The 16379-nt window shown below is 38.6% G+C and overlaps 1 protein-coding gene across 1 annotated transcript in view; it reads right to left on the bottom strand.

Moving 5' to 3' along the window:
• The window catches only part of LOC137628852 (NEDD4-binding protein 2-like), a 34297-nt gene extending 30951 nt beyond the window's left edge, over positions 1-3346 (bottom strand). Inside the window, exon 1 of the mRNA XM_068360098.1 lies at positions 1-3346. This exon is cut by the window's left edge and continues 1491 nt beyond it. Within this exon, the coding sequence (XP_068216199.1) occupies positions 1-3123 (3123 nt within the window). The 5' untranslated portion in view covers positions 3124-3346.
• Between the last annotated feature and the right edge of the window lie 13033 nt (positions 3347-16379).

Here is a 16379-nt window from a genome sequence, read left to right as displayed (position 1 = left end):
ATTCATATTAGTAAACAATGCTTTGGATGCAACAGGAGAAGCAATCTTACGAACCTCTCCTAGCCTTGGACTGGGACTGTTATTTGACCTTGAACTTATCACAGTGCCAGCTTCCTTCTTGTCCTGTTTCCTAACTTTTGGTACAGCTCCTGTGTGTGATTGTAACTTCCTCAAGTCACCAACATCGTTCACCGTATTTGTGTTTTCCCAAGATGCAACGGCCCCATCTGGAACAGGCTCCCAGGCACAGGAATTCTGGTCTATGACAGAACTATCTTCATGATCGGATGACAACCATTTCTGAGGATCACCTGAAGGTCTCTTGCGATCTCTTGTGGGTTTAGGTAATGTTAGATCAACCTCGCATCCATCATCCTGTTTTTGCTCCCAACTTTCCACAGCAATCTCTTTTACATCCCCAAAGTCCCATGAGCTTGAAACTAAGCTATCAGGACTTTGCTTTGTAGAAATACTATTTCTATTGGGATTAAAATTTTTAGCCTTATTAACTACATTACTAGAACAAAGGGTAATAATTTCTTTGGTATCACAAGGATTGTCTTTACTTTCTAAAGGATGTGTTTTATCAAAATCTTCCTCTACTATATCATTAGTGACACTCTTTAAACTTTCATCATTTTGCATAACTCCACTGCTGTTACTATCAATGTTATTAGCTGTGACTGGGTGAATAAATGGTTCATCACATTTACTGATAACATTATCATTTTTATCACTTAACACCTCAAAAATTCCTGTGGTCTGTGATTCACTAGTGACAGGTATTTCATGAGTTTGCTTCCTTTCATTATCAGCTCTTGGTGTATTTGTATTATCCACATCAATAATACTAAACAAACTACTGGTTTCATCACTTCTAGGTCTTGCTATAAACGATGATAATGACCTGCCAAGTTGATCCTCCATATTACTACATAGTTCATACATAGCAGAGTCATCAGCAAATTCTCCCCCCTCAGAAACTTTTACTGCTTCATTATTTATACACAACCCTTGGTTTTTCTTATCTAGTTCACCTCTGACTGATGTTCCCAAGTCATGAACTAATTCATTAAATCTTTCATCATTCAGTTCTTCTTCGGTGACATTCTTAACTAAATCATCCCAATCTTCCCCATGCTCATCAGCATCCATGTTAGCCTCTTCTAATAACAACCTAATTTTCTCTTCATCCTGCAGATCATCATTCGCTTGGCCATCGGTCACATTTTCTGCTACCACATTATGATGCGTGTTGTCTATCTCAGTTTGAGTTTTAATGGGAGATTCATTAAACATATCACCTAAGTTTACACTGTTTTCCTGAACTATTTCATGTTGGAGATCTTTTCCCTTGTCCCCAGAAATAGCTTGCTCCTTGAAAAAACTTGGTGTTTTATCACTTATTTTGAAACTTTTCCCATTTGTTACGTCTAACACCTCAACCATATCGTCATAACTTTCAATCACCACATCTGCATCATCAACGTCTGATTCGCCGTTTCCATACTTCTGCAACTCAGGAAGCACATCTTCGGGAATCTTGCTGCGTCCCATGCCATCTTTTGGTGTAATTTCTGCTATAGATTCATCAGAAGGAATTACCCAGCTATTCCCAGTTCCAAAACTCCCACTATCTTCATCACCTGTAGTTAAAAAGGTGGACTTTGGGATATCAGCTGCTTGTGGTCTAATACCTGTTATGTTAGCATTTCCAGGTAAGGATTCGGGCCACTCACTCTTGGTCAAGAGCCCTGCTTCTGTTTTAACAGGTGAATTATTACGCAGATCATTATCCTTCGGGTCACTTACAGATGCAATTATATCTTCTATTTGAACATTCTTTTCATAACGTTCTAGCATTTCCTTAATCTTTTCTTTAGGAACACCATGAGAATTCTTTTTGGCAAGTTCCTTTACAGCATATTTCCAAGGGGTTTCTGGTTCCAAAATGTCAATTTCATATCCATTATGTAATGCTAATTGTACATATGGCTTCATTTCCCAAGCCTGTAAGTTTGTATTGTCGATTATAATGGGCGACTTCATTTCCCGCAGCATCTTCCGAGCACGATTCTTATTCCAGCTATGCGCTTCTGATATCTTGCTAGGTTCATAAATATATCTTCCCTTTTTATCAACAAAATAGTCGTCTGTTGAGAGAACCACACCAGAATAACCCTTAATTTCTCTGGCCAAAGATGACTTTCCACTTCCAGGTAGACCTCTCATCAACACCACAATTTTCTCTCCCCTCTTTATTTTGCTAATAATTTCATTCTTTTTACTTTCCTTACTATTAAGCCTGTGCACAAAGGACCCAACAAACGGTTGCGAGCCCGTTGGTGACAATGGAAAAACTCTGCTGTTAGGATGCAAGGCATTTGGTACAAACTCAGGTGCCAAAACCCATCTGGCGGTGTACGGAGTTTCATTTGTGCTGTCCATCAATGGGGCTGATGGCTTAAATGGGGAATTAGGCAAAGATAGGTCACTTTCCCTATCAGAGGGGCTCTCTGACCCACGACGATCAGTCGCCTTGGCATCTTCTGTCCGCTCATCTTCACTATCCAATGCATTTTGCACCACAGGTTCTGACCTCCGACGAGTATTGCTCGAAATATAAGCACCTTGGGCCATAGCAAACGGTGTTAACGAGGTGCTACCTGGTCTCAATGAGGGCCAACATTCACGGCTGGTTCTACCCGAGACGGAGTCTGTCGTAAGGACTGCGGAACTACTAGGAGATTCAGTCCTCGACCGGGGAGCAACCAATGTATCATCCTCCTCCTCCTCGTCCTCTTCCGAAAAGTATTGCTCACCAACGTGATTATGACTCTGAACATCGGGACTCCTTGACCTTAATCGTTCCTCATTATTGTGCATGGGAGGCATGTCTGGCCGTTGGCTATTACCTCCTTGGACTATGGCATCTGCTGTCACAACACATTTGACATGAGGCGGTAACATGTCCGGATCGATCATGCTCATTATCATTTCTTTGGCGCAAGTCGAGTTCCAATCACAATTTTGCAAGACCATTTTAATGACTTCGTGTTCCACTACACTACCGAATATCTCCTCAAACCTGGTCAGGAGTTCGCCGTGATCTGTCGCTGCCATTCTGGTTGAAGCCTACTGATATTGCACTGAAAAACACCATAAGGATCGCCACTCCTCCTTCTCTCTTGTGAATTGCCTCAGCCGATATATTTAATCACAGACATAAATAACAAAGTAACTTTTGTTGTGGAAACGTTGTTTCCGCGTTCTTATCACATGATGACAATAAATGATGAAACCAGTGAAAGAAAAACAAATATAATCTATAAGAGACTGGATCCTATAGAGGATTGAACTCTCTTTTTCATCGGCTCTATAGGATTTCTGATAAAAACAAATGAGCTTTGCGTTCGAGTACCGATTTCGAAATGATGCGCTTTTCTACGGCTCTCTAAATGTTTCTCGATAAGTTCATATTACAGGATTATCTTATCGTATGTTATTTAAACTAGACAAAAAAACTATTGATATCGTGAACGTGTGTAAGTTTAATTGCGTAAGTACATGTTTATATGCACTTAAAACACATAAAAGCGCAGCATATGCCTGTCCTTATATACGTATGTAATTACGCACAAATACTTGTAAATAATTATGAGTTTATATGTACACATGATCATAGAATTATATTATGCTAGTATAATTATGTAATAGTGAACTTCTTATCTACTACTTAATTGACATTAATGTACATAGTGCGTTGCAATTCCATCCATGCATGCATACGTCCTTGACTTACAGTATATAAGAATGGAAGACTGCATTATAGCAATTTTTTAACTTCCCGAGTTCACAATTATAAATTTACTTAAAAATCTGCTATCTATCTTTTATTTCTAGTAGTAAGATTGAAATATTAATCTCTTGCATATCTTTTATGGCTAACTTTTAATGATACAATAAACAACCTGTTTTCTGAACTATTATATCATTTTAACGTATGCTTAATGTCATAAAACCATATTTACGAAAGAATTTACTTTTTTTATGTCAGCTAGATATTCAATCAGCATAGTTGTCGTTGCCTGAATCAAAACTTTTACCCAAATTCATAAAGTGTCCATCGGCTATATCTTTTAAAGTAAAAATATTCTCAGAACTATATATTGGTGAAATCGATATATAACAAAAACGTACAATTCGTAAATAAAAAAAACAAATACTCAATAAATAGACAAAAATTAAAGTGACAAATTAAATTAAAATAAAATTAGAAGAAAAGAAAGCAGAGATGACCAAACTGAGGTTTGTGAATAGTAATGGTAGAAGAGACTACATAATCGTTATGAAAACAATGTTGAATATGATAGAATTAAAAGATAATTAAAGAAACGGGAATGATAATGATAGGCTTTGTGTGTTGTGTATTGAGACAGAGGATACAACTGAGCATGTGTTTTGCTTTTATGGATTAAGAAAATTCAGACACCTATTATGTTTCTTCTAGTAGTGTGCCCACAATCACAGTGTTGTGGAGAGAGCAAGAAGGAACCTGGATGACCCTGCAAATAAAACTCTTGCGTTATCTTTGTATTTTCGCCTGTGTTCATGCCAACCCACAGTAGTTTTAAAATCGTCCAGGTAAATAAGAGAACGTGATGACTTCGGTGTATCTTATTCTTTAATCGTCATTTTCAAATCTCGAAAAGAAGTCAAGCTGGTGATGTCGCCATCTCAAAAGAAGGAAAATTATATTCCTTTACCTAAATATGTTTATATCAATCCATTTCTTCTAACAGGAGTTGTCTTCAGGAAAAAAATAATAATATAACAGACTATGGCCTATTTAGCTTATTGCCACTTAATTGGGGTTGATTTCCTAATCAGTAAAAACTTCCTCAGTCTCAGTTGCTTCTATTATTTATAAGGAAACTTCGTCCGTAATGCAGTGAGCTTCCTGCACTCTGTGTTATCTACTATACATATCAACCTAATTCTCTCTCTCTCTCTCTCTCTCTCTCTCTCTCTCTCTCTCTCTCTCTCTCTCTCTCTCTCTCTCTCTCTCTCTCTCCCCGTTGAGAAAAAGGAGTTGCAAATAAACGTTATAATTTATAATTGATGAAAAAAAAACGCAAGACATTTTAAGATCAGTAACAACGTTCAAATAGATCATTCATAAAGAAGACATATATCAACCTGCTTGTGGTTGCCATTTAGAAACGTCTCTGCGTGGCAATCTGTTGGCCAGGAGTTCAAGACTAGCTCTCGGTAGTTTCCAGTAGTGTCTGCAACCTCACCATCCTATAGTTCTACCAGCTGCTGAGTCATCAGTAGCCATTACCTGTCCCAACCTGGTCCTAGCTTGATGGAAAGGAACATCCGAATGATTGAAGATATTAAGGCTTTCAAGAGGAAACTGAAGAACTTTCTTATTCTGCGAGTCATATGACAGTGACGATTTAACAGTACATGAGCAATACGTGATATGAAATGTTGAAATACTCTGAACGAACAAGATAAAATGACAGTGGAGGTCCTTTAGAGAGTAGGATTCCCTTGCTGTAATAGGACCGGGGAAAAAACAGCCATCAAAGTAAAGTAAGTATTTGGGGCATTATTACTGCCCCTCGCCTCTACCATTCATGATTGACTTTCAAACAAAAAAGCAAAAAGTTTGAACTTTTGCAACAAGGTATTCGACGTGTAGGTCTAAGGAAGCCGCGTATACAATATCTTTCCTGGTGGTTACTGTTCATTTTGGCTCTCTTTCTTCAAATATTAGTTATCAAATAAAACCGAGAGTACATTTTTATATAATCTTTGAGTAAGCTGGTATATCTAATCATTATGCGTATTATTTAAGAAAAAAAAACAGGCATTTAATACTTATCAGTGGAATGATAAGATTCTGTCAGATTAAAAAAAATCACTTTATTTACTTTTCTTTTTATTGCGTCAGCAATTCTTTATTTTGATATGTTATTTTTGTGGTATGTAATTCTTCTTCTTCTTCTTCTTCTTCTTCTTCTTCTTCTTCTTCTTCTTCTTCTTCTTCTTATTATTATTATTATTATTATTATTATTATTAATGGATTATGTGTTGGTAACTAAAAGAATGTTTGGAAGATTGAAAGACGTGCACGTGTTTAGGGGTATGGCTAACGGTATGTCTGATCATTTTTTGGTGGAAGGAAAATTAGTTGTAGCAAAAGAGTGGGGGAATAGAGTAGGTGGATGTAAAAGGGAGGTAGTGAGGATTGAAGAGCTAATAAAACCGGGGGTAAAAAGTAAATATCAGGAAAGGTTGAAAATGGCATATGATGAGGTGAGAGTAAGAGAAACTGGTAATTTAGAGGAGGAGTGGAAGTTAGTAAATGAAAATTTTGTTGGGATTGCAAGTGATGTATGTGGCAAGAAGGTTGTTGGAGGCAGCATGAGGAAGGGCAGTGAATGGTGGAATGAAGGAGTGAAGGTGAAAGTGGAAGAGAAAAAGAGGGCTTTTGAAGAATGGCTGCAGAGTAATAGTATAGAGAAGTATGAAAAATATAGAGAGAAAAAGGTGGAAGTAAAGCGCAAGGTACGTGAGGCAAAGAGGGCAGCTGACCTGAGGTGGGGTCAGGGATTGGGTCAGTCATATGAAGAGAATAAGAAGAAGTTTTGGAAAGAAGTGAAGAGAGTAAGGAAGGCTGGCTCAAGAATTGAAGAGACAGTGAAAGATGGAAATGGAAGGTTGTTAAAAGGAGAGGAGGCAAGGAAAAGTTGGGCGGAATATTTTGAAAGTTTGCTGAATGTTGAGAATAATAGGGAGGCAGATATAATTGCTGTTGCAGGTGTTGAGGTGCCAGTGATGGGAGATGAGAATGAGAGAGAGATAACAATAGATGAAGTGAGGAGAGCACTAGATGAAACGAGAGTAGGAAAAGCATCTGGTATGGACGGTGTGAAAGCTGAGATGTTGAAGGAAGGGGGTGTGACTGTACTTGAATGGTTGGTGAGATTGTTTAATGTGTGTTTTGTGTTGTCAATGGTACCAGTAGATTGGGTTTGTGCATGTATTGTACCACTATATAAGGGTAAGGGAGATGTGCATGAGTGTTGTAATTCAAGAGGTATTAGTTTGTTGAGTGTAGTTGGAAAAGTGTATGGTAGAGTATTGATTAATAGGATTAAGGACAAAACAGAGAATGCAATCTTGGAAGTACAGGGTGGTTTTAGAAGAGGTAGGGGTTGTATGAATCAGATTTTTACAGTTAGGCAGATATGCGAGAAATATTTAGCAAAAGGTAAGGAGGTGTATGTTGCATTTATGGATCTGGAGAAAGCATATGATAGAGTTGATAGGGAAGCAATGTGGAATGTGATGAGGTTATATGGAGTTGGTGGAAGGTTGTTGCAAGCAGTGAAAAGTTTATACAAAGGTAGTAAAGCATGTGTTAGAATAGGAAATGAAGTGAGTGATTGGTTTCCGGTGAGAGTGGGGCTGAGACAGGGATGTGTGATGTCGCCGTGGTTGTTTAACTTGTATGTTGATGGAGTGGTGAGAGAGGTGAACGCTCGAGTGCTTGGACGAGGATTAAAACTGGTAGGCGAGAATGACCATGAATGGGAGGTAAATCAGTTGTTGTTTGCGGATGATACTGTACTGGTAGCAGACACAGAAGAGAAGCTTGACCGACTAGTGACAGAATTTGGAAGGGTGTGTGAGAGAAGGAAGTTGAGAGTCAATGTGGGTAAGAGTAAGGTTATGAGATGTACGAGAAGGGAAGGTGGTGCAAGGTTGAATGTCATGTTGAATGGAGAGTTACTTGAGGAGGTGGATCAGTTTAAGTACTTGGGGTATATTGTTGCAGCAAATGGTGGAGTGGAAGCAGATGTACGTCAGAGAGTGAATGAAGGTTGCAAAGTGTTGGGGGCAGTTAAGGGAGTAGTAAAAAATAGAGGGTTGGGCATGAATGTAAAGAGAGTTCTGTATGAGAAAGTGATTGTACCAACTGTGATGTATGGATCGGAGTCGTGGGGAATGAAAGTGATGGAGAGACAGAAATTGAATGTGTTTGAGATGAAGTGTCTAAGGAGTATGGCTGGTGTATCTCGAGTAGATAGGGTTAGGAACGAAGTGGTGAGGGAGAGAACGGGTGTAAGAAATGAGTTAGCGGCTAGAGTGGATATGAATGTGTTGAGGTGGTTTGGCCATGTTGAGAGAATGGAAAATGGTTGTCTGCTAAAGAAGGTGATGAATGCAAGAGTTGATGGGAGAAGTACAAGAGGAAGGCCAAGGTTTGGGTGGATGGATGGTGTGAAGAAAGCTCTGGGTGATAGGAGGATAGATGTGAGAGAGGCAAGAGAGCGTGCTAGAAATAGGAATGAATGGCGAGCGATTGTGACGCAGTTCCAGTAGGCCCTGCTGCTTCCTCCGGTGCCTTAGATGACCGCGGAGGTAGCAGCAGTAGGGGAGTCAGCATTATGAAGCTTCATCTGTGGTGGAAATGTGGGAGGTTGGGCTGTGGCACCCTAGCAGTACCAGCTGAACTCGGTTGAGTCCCTGATTAGGCTGAAGGAACATAGAGAGTAGAGGTCCCCTTTTTGTTTTGTTTCATTGTTGGTGTCGGCTACCCCCCAAAATTGGGGGAAGTGCCTTGGTATATGGATGGATGGATTATTATTATTATTATCATTATTATTGTTATCATTATTATTATTATTATTATTATTATTAGCTAAACTACAACCCTAGTTGGAAAAACAGGATATTATAAGCCCAAGGGCTCCCAGAAGGAAAAATAGCCCAGTTAGGAAAGGGAATAAAGAAAATAAACTACAAGAAATGTTATGAACAATTGATATAGAATAATTTGAGAACAGTAATACCATTAAAATAGATCTTTCTTATATAAACTATAAAAGGGAACTTATGTCACCCTGTTCAAAAAGAAAAAAAAAAGAAAAAAACATCCGCTGCAAGTTTGAACTTTTGAAGTTCCACCGATTCAACTACCAGATTCGAAAGACTATTCCATCATCTGTTATAGCTTGAATAAAACTACCCCATTAATACCAAATCACTCTCATCTTTATTTGCTCTTTCATTTACTCCTTTCTTACATACTCCACGAGTCTCGACGGTGTTTCTCCATGAAGTAATTCAGTATTTTCTTCCTTGTGTCTAATGCTCGCCCAGGCCCGAAGCTGAGATTGAATATAATGATGAAAGAGGAAGAGTCGAGAAAATCTTCCTCTGAAAGGGAGGAAGGTTATAGACGGTGCTTGTAATTCTGAAATGATGAGTCAGAGAAATATCTTCTGCATGATCCACCACATAGTTGGCTGTGATCTCCATGCAACGTTCGTTTTAAAGTTACATGGCCTAGAGAGAGAGAGAGAGAAAGAGAGAGAGAGAGAGAGAGAGAGAGAGAGAGAGAGAGAGAGAGAGAGAGAGAGAGAGAGAGAGAGAGAGAGAGAGAGAGAGAGAGAGAGAGAGAGGCGATTATTCTTCAAGAACACACTTCATGCAGAAGGTATGATGCATAAACTGAAGCGAAGTATCCTTCAGAAAACTATTAGAATATCAGATACTATAAACTGATTGTCACTGTCATATTAGTCATCAGTAAGAGATTCTTTTTTCTCGATTGAACTGTGGGGCGGGTCTTAATTCATAGTGATTCACTAGTCCCTGGTTCCTAACTGCTCACTCCGCAAAATGAGTTTGAGGGCACCCGACTATCGCATCGTAGGTGCAAAGCTTCTAAGCTTATACTTATTATTGTAATTAAGCTTGATTTACTGCACCATAGCTAAATTAATAATGAAATTCTTAATCTTTACTTTTATCCCATTCTATCTTGAAATCAGCTAGGGTAACACCTTGCTATCATCAATTGAGCAACCTATTGTGGTCAGTTTGGACTTTTTAACTTCTTCCATACGCATTGCCCTACTTATGTATATGAAACCAGATCCAGGCTAGGATTTTGCAACATACCTACGCTTATGTCTTTTTTTTTTTTTTTTTTTTTTTTAATTTCCAGTATGAAAATAAATGTTCTGTAGTATCTTTTTCATCTTTGTATAGGTCACACACATCATCTGTGTATCTTCCCTTGAAATTTGCTTTTAATTTGAGCATATTTAATCTTGCCTTCATTACAAGGACTGTCTTTATCCATATAAATTTCTCTGGTGTAAGGCCGTAGGCCATTTCCTGTGAATCTTAATTTTTTTTATCCATGAGTAACTCAGGTTCAGAGGCAATGTATAATCTTTGTCACAGACGATAACCATGCCAGGTAATTCAGTTTTTAATCTATTTATTTTACACTATTTTGTCTCTTTTTACATATCTGTTGTATCATTTCTTTCTTCTTTTCTACATTTTTTTTTCATTGAGTAAAAATTATTCTATTATTTCCTCACGTTTTCTTCGTATTGTTGTTGAAGCTCAATTAATTAATTTCTTTCCTTCTTAAATTCAGACAAACCAACAAAAATCATTTGAACCTTCTTCCTCATTTTCACAAAAATTAAAGTTTACAACGCCACCCCACCCCCTCCCCATTGTGTCCACGTCAACGTTTAGTTTTAACGTTTTAGTTTTTCCTCTAAAAATATCACTGATGCAAAAGTATTGTCATATATTTCTTCTTCTTTAATTTGTTTCTTCCAACGTCTGTATATTTTTAAGCTTACTTTAACTTTCTAATTCTTCTTTCCATTTTTTTCAGTATTCCGCTTTCTGGTTTCAGATTTTATTTCTGATTTGATAATTCTTCTACTTTGCTTACTTTACTTTGCTGGCTGTTTTTCTGGTCCTATGCGGCAGGTTAACACTACTCTCTATAGGACCTACACCGTCATTTTATCTTGTTCGATTCAGAGTATTCAACATTTCATATCACGTATTGATCATTTACTGTTATATCGTCACTGTCAAAGGACTCATGGAATGAGAAAGTCTTAATATCTTCAAGCATTCGGATGTCTAGTGGGAGCTTATCGTATAGTCTCGGGGCCGCATATTTAAAAGCTCTAGAGCCTATAGTAGACTTATATCTAAGTTCCAATAATTCAAAATCGTCTGTCAACATGATTTGTTGGCTGTGCAATATGTAGCAATTTTCTTAAGAGGTATTTTGGACGACCGGTACTGATAACTTGGCGGGTTACTATGTTGCTTTAAATGCAAGGTTCAATTCTAGCAAGTATTTTGTAACTTGTTTCCACCATCTTTTTTTACTTTCTCTTGTATATCCAGAGTTATTGTTTTCAATATATCTTTTTTTATCAATTTCTATCAAATTTATGTTTGTTCCATACGGAATATATGGTACTTTTACTTTAACTTACTTTAATTTAAGGGTTACTTTTCCGGTCCTGTACAGCAAGGGAACCCAATACTTTTTTTTCAAAAGAAAAAAAAAAAGTTCTGCTGGTACTTTATGATGACAAATTTACTCTATAACTTTTAGGTTAGCTAGTTTTTCTTATCCTTCTCTGTCATTATCCATTCTGAGTTTTAAATGTTTTCCGATTATTATCTACTTCAATTCCCAAATGTGTTAAGATATTTACTACTTTGATTTACTCTATGTGATATTACTCGAGTGCCATATGTGGATTAGATCATAATGAGGGGTGGATGGAGATGGTTTGGGCATCATCTACGCACTCCCCAAGAGGGATTAGTTCATCAAATGTTCAGCTGGGCTCCACAGAACACTAGAGGAGTTGGAAGACCCAGGCCTACATGGCGGAGGGCTATGAAACGTGAAGCAGGGAATGATGAATGGATATGCGCCTAGACATTATAATAAACTGCCAACTGAAATGAAGGACCTAAAGGGAGCAATTGAATTTAAGAAGAAACTAAAGACATTACTTTTCACAAGATCATATGATTTGGAAGATGCTACAATCAAGGAATTGTATAAGTTATAATGAAAATGTTTCGTTAGATGATTGATATGGACCCGCCCGAGAAGTAGTTCACTCGACTTCAGTGGAGGGTTGGATTTAAACCAAAAACAAGTAAACAAGTAAGTATTGATTTAAAAACTCAAGATAGAGACGACCAGCGAAATCTAACCGAGGCCCTTTGCGTCAATAAGCATAGGAAATGACGATGATGAGGATGTAACATGGCTTATTCTTCATGTTACATATACTAAAATTGCTCTTCTTTTTATTCATTTCGAAAAGCTGAATGTTGAGTTTTGCATTCTACGTATCTTCTGCAATGACCAAAACATCATTTGCAACGAGTACTGATCTTATATCCAATAAATGATTTCAAAAGCCCTTTCCTTCCTTTTCTATTTTCTTTATGATTATGTATATCATTAACTTAAAAGTTTAAGTCGATCCTGCGCAACCATATTTAATCCCAGTCGTAACCTCCATTTCTTGTTCTATACCTTCCTCTAAGTCAGTGTCTGTTGTGTCTCCTTGTAGATGTTGAAATTGCACTTATGGTTTTGTTGTTGATTCTGTTTTCTCTTAAAACTTCTATTAATACCTCCCTTTTTACAGTCAAATGCTTTGCTAAAATCTGTATCAGTTACTATAAGCGGTTTCTTATTTCAATAACTTGGGGTTGTTGTGGCCTGATTGGTAACGTCTCTGCCCGGTGATTGCCAGGCAGAGGTTCGAGTCCCGCTCAAACTCGTTAGTGCCTTTAGTGTCTGCAACCTTACCATCCGTGTGCGCTAAGGAAGGGGGTTTTGGGGGACCCCATAGGTCTTGGAAGAAACTCCTAGCAATAGGTCTATCTGCTGAATCATAAGCAGCCCTTTCCTAGCCCTCCCTGGTCCTAGCTTGGGTGGAGAGAGGTCTTGGGCGCTGACCATATGATAAATGGTCAGTCTCTAGGGCACTGTCCTGCTTGCTAGGGCATTGTCACTGTCCCTTGCCTCTGCCATTCTTGAATGGTCTTTAATACTTTAAACTCTCCTCTATACCGGTACTGTATAAAGATTATCTTCTATTCTACCTCCTGTAAATCCTACTTGGCACTCATAATCTTCCTTATTTATTCTTATGTGATTTCCTACTTCCTCTTTCATCATTATCATATTTTGTTCTTTTCTAATGCATTGTAGATCTCGGGTCCCGATGCTATCTTCGACTTTAGTTTTCCCGGTAATTTCCTTCCTTATTCTATTGTGATTGTTAAGGTTTCTAATGTTTTTAGCATTCCTTAACATTTCTTGGATATATTCACATCTGTTTTTATGTTATCATCCGGGTACGCTATTTCATTTTCATACAGAAGATCCTCTGTTTGCAAGTCGAATCGTTTGTAAGGCAAATAGAATGTAAGTCGCCTAAGTCGAATGACTTTGACGAATAGTTTTTAAGTACAATTTTGTTAAATTTTGGCCTAGGAGAGGCCTAATTTGAATTATTATTATTATTATGTCTGATCATTTTTTGGTGGAAGGAAAATTTATTGTAGCAAAAGAGTGGGGGAATAGAGTGAGGGGATGTAAGGGAGCTAGTAAGGGTTGAAGAGTTAATAAAACCGGACGTAAAAAGTGAATATCAGGAAAGGTTGGAAATGGCACGTGACAGAGTGACAGTAAGAGAAACTGGTAATTTAGAGGAGAAGTGGAAGTTAGTAAAAGAAAATTTTGTTTGGATTGCCAGTGATGTGTGTGGCAAGAGGTTTGTTGGAGGCAGTATGAGGAAGGGCAATGAATGGTGGCATGAAGGAGTGAATACAAAAGTGGAAGAGAAAAAGAAAGCACTTGAAGAATGGCATCAGAGTATTAGTGTAGAGAAGTATGAAAGATATAGAGAGGAAATGTGGAAGTAAAGTGCAAGGAAACTGAGGCAAAGAAGGCGGCTGACTGCAAGTGGGGTCAGGGATTAGGTCGTTCATATCAAGAGAGTAAGAAGTTTTGGAAAGAAGTGAAAAGAGTGAGGAAGGCTGGTTCGAGAATCGAGACAGTGAAAGATAGAAATGGAAGGTTGGTAAAAGGAGAGGAGGCAAGGAAAAGATAGGCGGAATATTTTGAAAGTTACTGAATGTTGAGGATATTATTGAGGCAGATATAATTCCTGTTGCAGGTGTTGAGGTGCCAGTGATGGAAGATGAGATTGAGAGAGAGATTACAAGAGAGGAAGTGAGGAGAGAACTAGCTGAAACGAGAGTAGGAAAAGCATCTGGTATGGATGGTGTGAGATCTGAGATGTTGAAGGAAGCGGGTGTGACTGTACTTGAGTGGTTGGTGAGATTGTTTGATATGTGTTTTGTGTTGTCAATGGTACCAGTAGATTAGGTTTGTGCATGTATTGTACCACTATATAAGGGTAAGGGAAATGTGCATGAGTGTTGTAATTCAAGGGGTATTAGTTTGTTGAGTGTGGTTGGAAAAGTGTATGGTAGAGTACTGATTAATAGGATTAAGGATATAACAGAGAAGGGATTGATGGAAGGTTGTGAGTGATTGGTTTCTGGTGAAAGTGGGGCTAAGACAAGGATGTGTGATGTCGCCATGGATATTTAACTTGTATGTTGGTGGAGTGGTGAGAGAGGTGAATGCTCGAGTGCTTGGATGAGGATTGAAACTGGTAGACGAGAATTATCATGAATGGGAAGTAAATCAGTTGGTGTTTGTTGAGGATACTGTTCTGGTTGCAGACGCGGAAGAGAAGCTTGGCCGATTACTGACAGAATTTGGAAGGGTGTGTGAGAGAAGGAAGTTGAGAGTTAATGTGGGTAAGAGCAAGGTTATGAGATGTACGAGAGGGGAAGGTGGTGCGAGGTTGAGTGTCATGTTGAATGAAGAGTTACTTGAGGAGGTGGATCAGTTTAAGTAATTGGGATTTTTGTTGCAGCAAATGATGGAGTGGAAACAGATGTACGTCAGCGAGTGAATGAAAGATGTAAAGTGTTGGGGGCAGTGAAGGGTGTGGTAATGAATAGAGGGTTGAGCATGAATGTAAAGAGAGTTCTGTATAAGAAAGTGATTGTACCAACTGTGATGTATGGATCGGAGTTGTGGGGAATGAATGTGACGGAGAGACAGAAATTAACTGTGCTTGAGATGAAGTGTCTAAGGAGTATGGCTGGTGTATCTCGAGTAGATAGGGTTTGGAACAAAGTAGTGAGGGTGAGAACGGTTGTGAGAAATGAGTCGGCAGCTAGAGTGGATATGAATGTGTTTAGGTGGTTTGGCCATGTGGAGAGAATAGAAAATGACTGTCTGCTAAAGAAGGTGATGAATGCAAGAGTTGATAGGAGAAGTACAAGAGGAAGGCCAAGGTTTGGGTGGACGGATGGAGTGAAGAAAGCTCTGGGCGATAGGAGGATAGATGTGAGAGAGGCAAGAGAGCATGCTAGAAATAGGAATGAATGGCAAGCAATTGTGACGCAGTTCCGGTAGGCCCTGCTGCTTCCCCCAGTCGCCCTGGATGACCGCGGAGGTAGCAGCAGTAGGGGATTCAGCGTTATGAAGTTTCGTCTGTAGTGGATAACCGGGGAGGGTGGGCTGTGGCACCGTAGTAGCACCAGCAGAACTCGGTTGAGTCCCTCGTCAGGCTGGGAGGAATGTAGAGAGGGAAGGTTCCTCCTTTTTTCCATTTGTTTGATGTCAGCTACCCCCCAAAATTGGGGGTAGTGCCTTGGTATATGTAGCCTATGTGATTATTATTATTATTAGACACTGTACTAAAGGTATATCAAACGTAATAAAATCATGATTATACAAGTGATTGTTTTCTTTTCTTGTATATGTAACGTAAGATAAACTCTATCTAATCTTTTAAGAGAGAGAGAGAGAGAGAGAGAGAGAGAGAGAGAGAGAGAGAGAGGATCAATTCGATCATTGTTTTGCAATGATACCGTCATGTTAAATGAAATGAGGAAGATTGTTGCTTAAATAGTATTGATTATTATTATTATTATTATTATTGGGTGAGTTTACCATTTACGTAGTTTCTTTTTAGCACGTTGTTTAATATACACACACTTTAAGATCACTTTTTCACAGGCTAGCATTCCGTTCCCTGATGCAGATGAACCACACGGGAAACAACCGCTCGGCTCGCGTGAAACATCTTCTTCGGCATGCGGGAATCTGCCACATGATTTCTAACAGTTCGTGTGGAGCGACTCAAAAGACAGTCGACAGAGGGAAAAAAAAGCTGACTCGTCCCCAAAATAACATGCATAACGTCAGTGAGAAATCTTCCTTACCGGAACAATTATGGATTTAAGTTCGTTTAATGGACCAAATGATATTAAAGTCTGTAAGAAATGAATTAAAACAATGCAATAAAACAGATTCAGAGGAAAAAAAAAAGAACAGGTATAATAGGAGAAAAGCGCTGACACAAATCCAAAAATAGAACGTATGACGTCTATTAGGTTCCGATTG

This window comes from Palaemon carinicauda, chromosome 36, assembly GCF_036898095.1.
Source record: "Palaemon carinicauda isolate YSFRI2023 chromosome 36, ASM3689809v2, whole genome shotgun sequence".
Lineage (NCBI taxonomy): Eukaryota > Metazoa > Arthropoda > Malacostraca > Decapoda > Palaemonidae > Palaemon > Palaemon carinicauda.
This window is presented reverse-complemented; position numbering and strand designations above follow the sequence as displayed.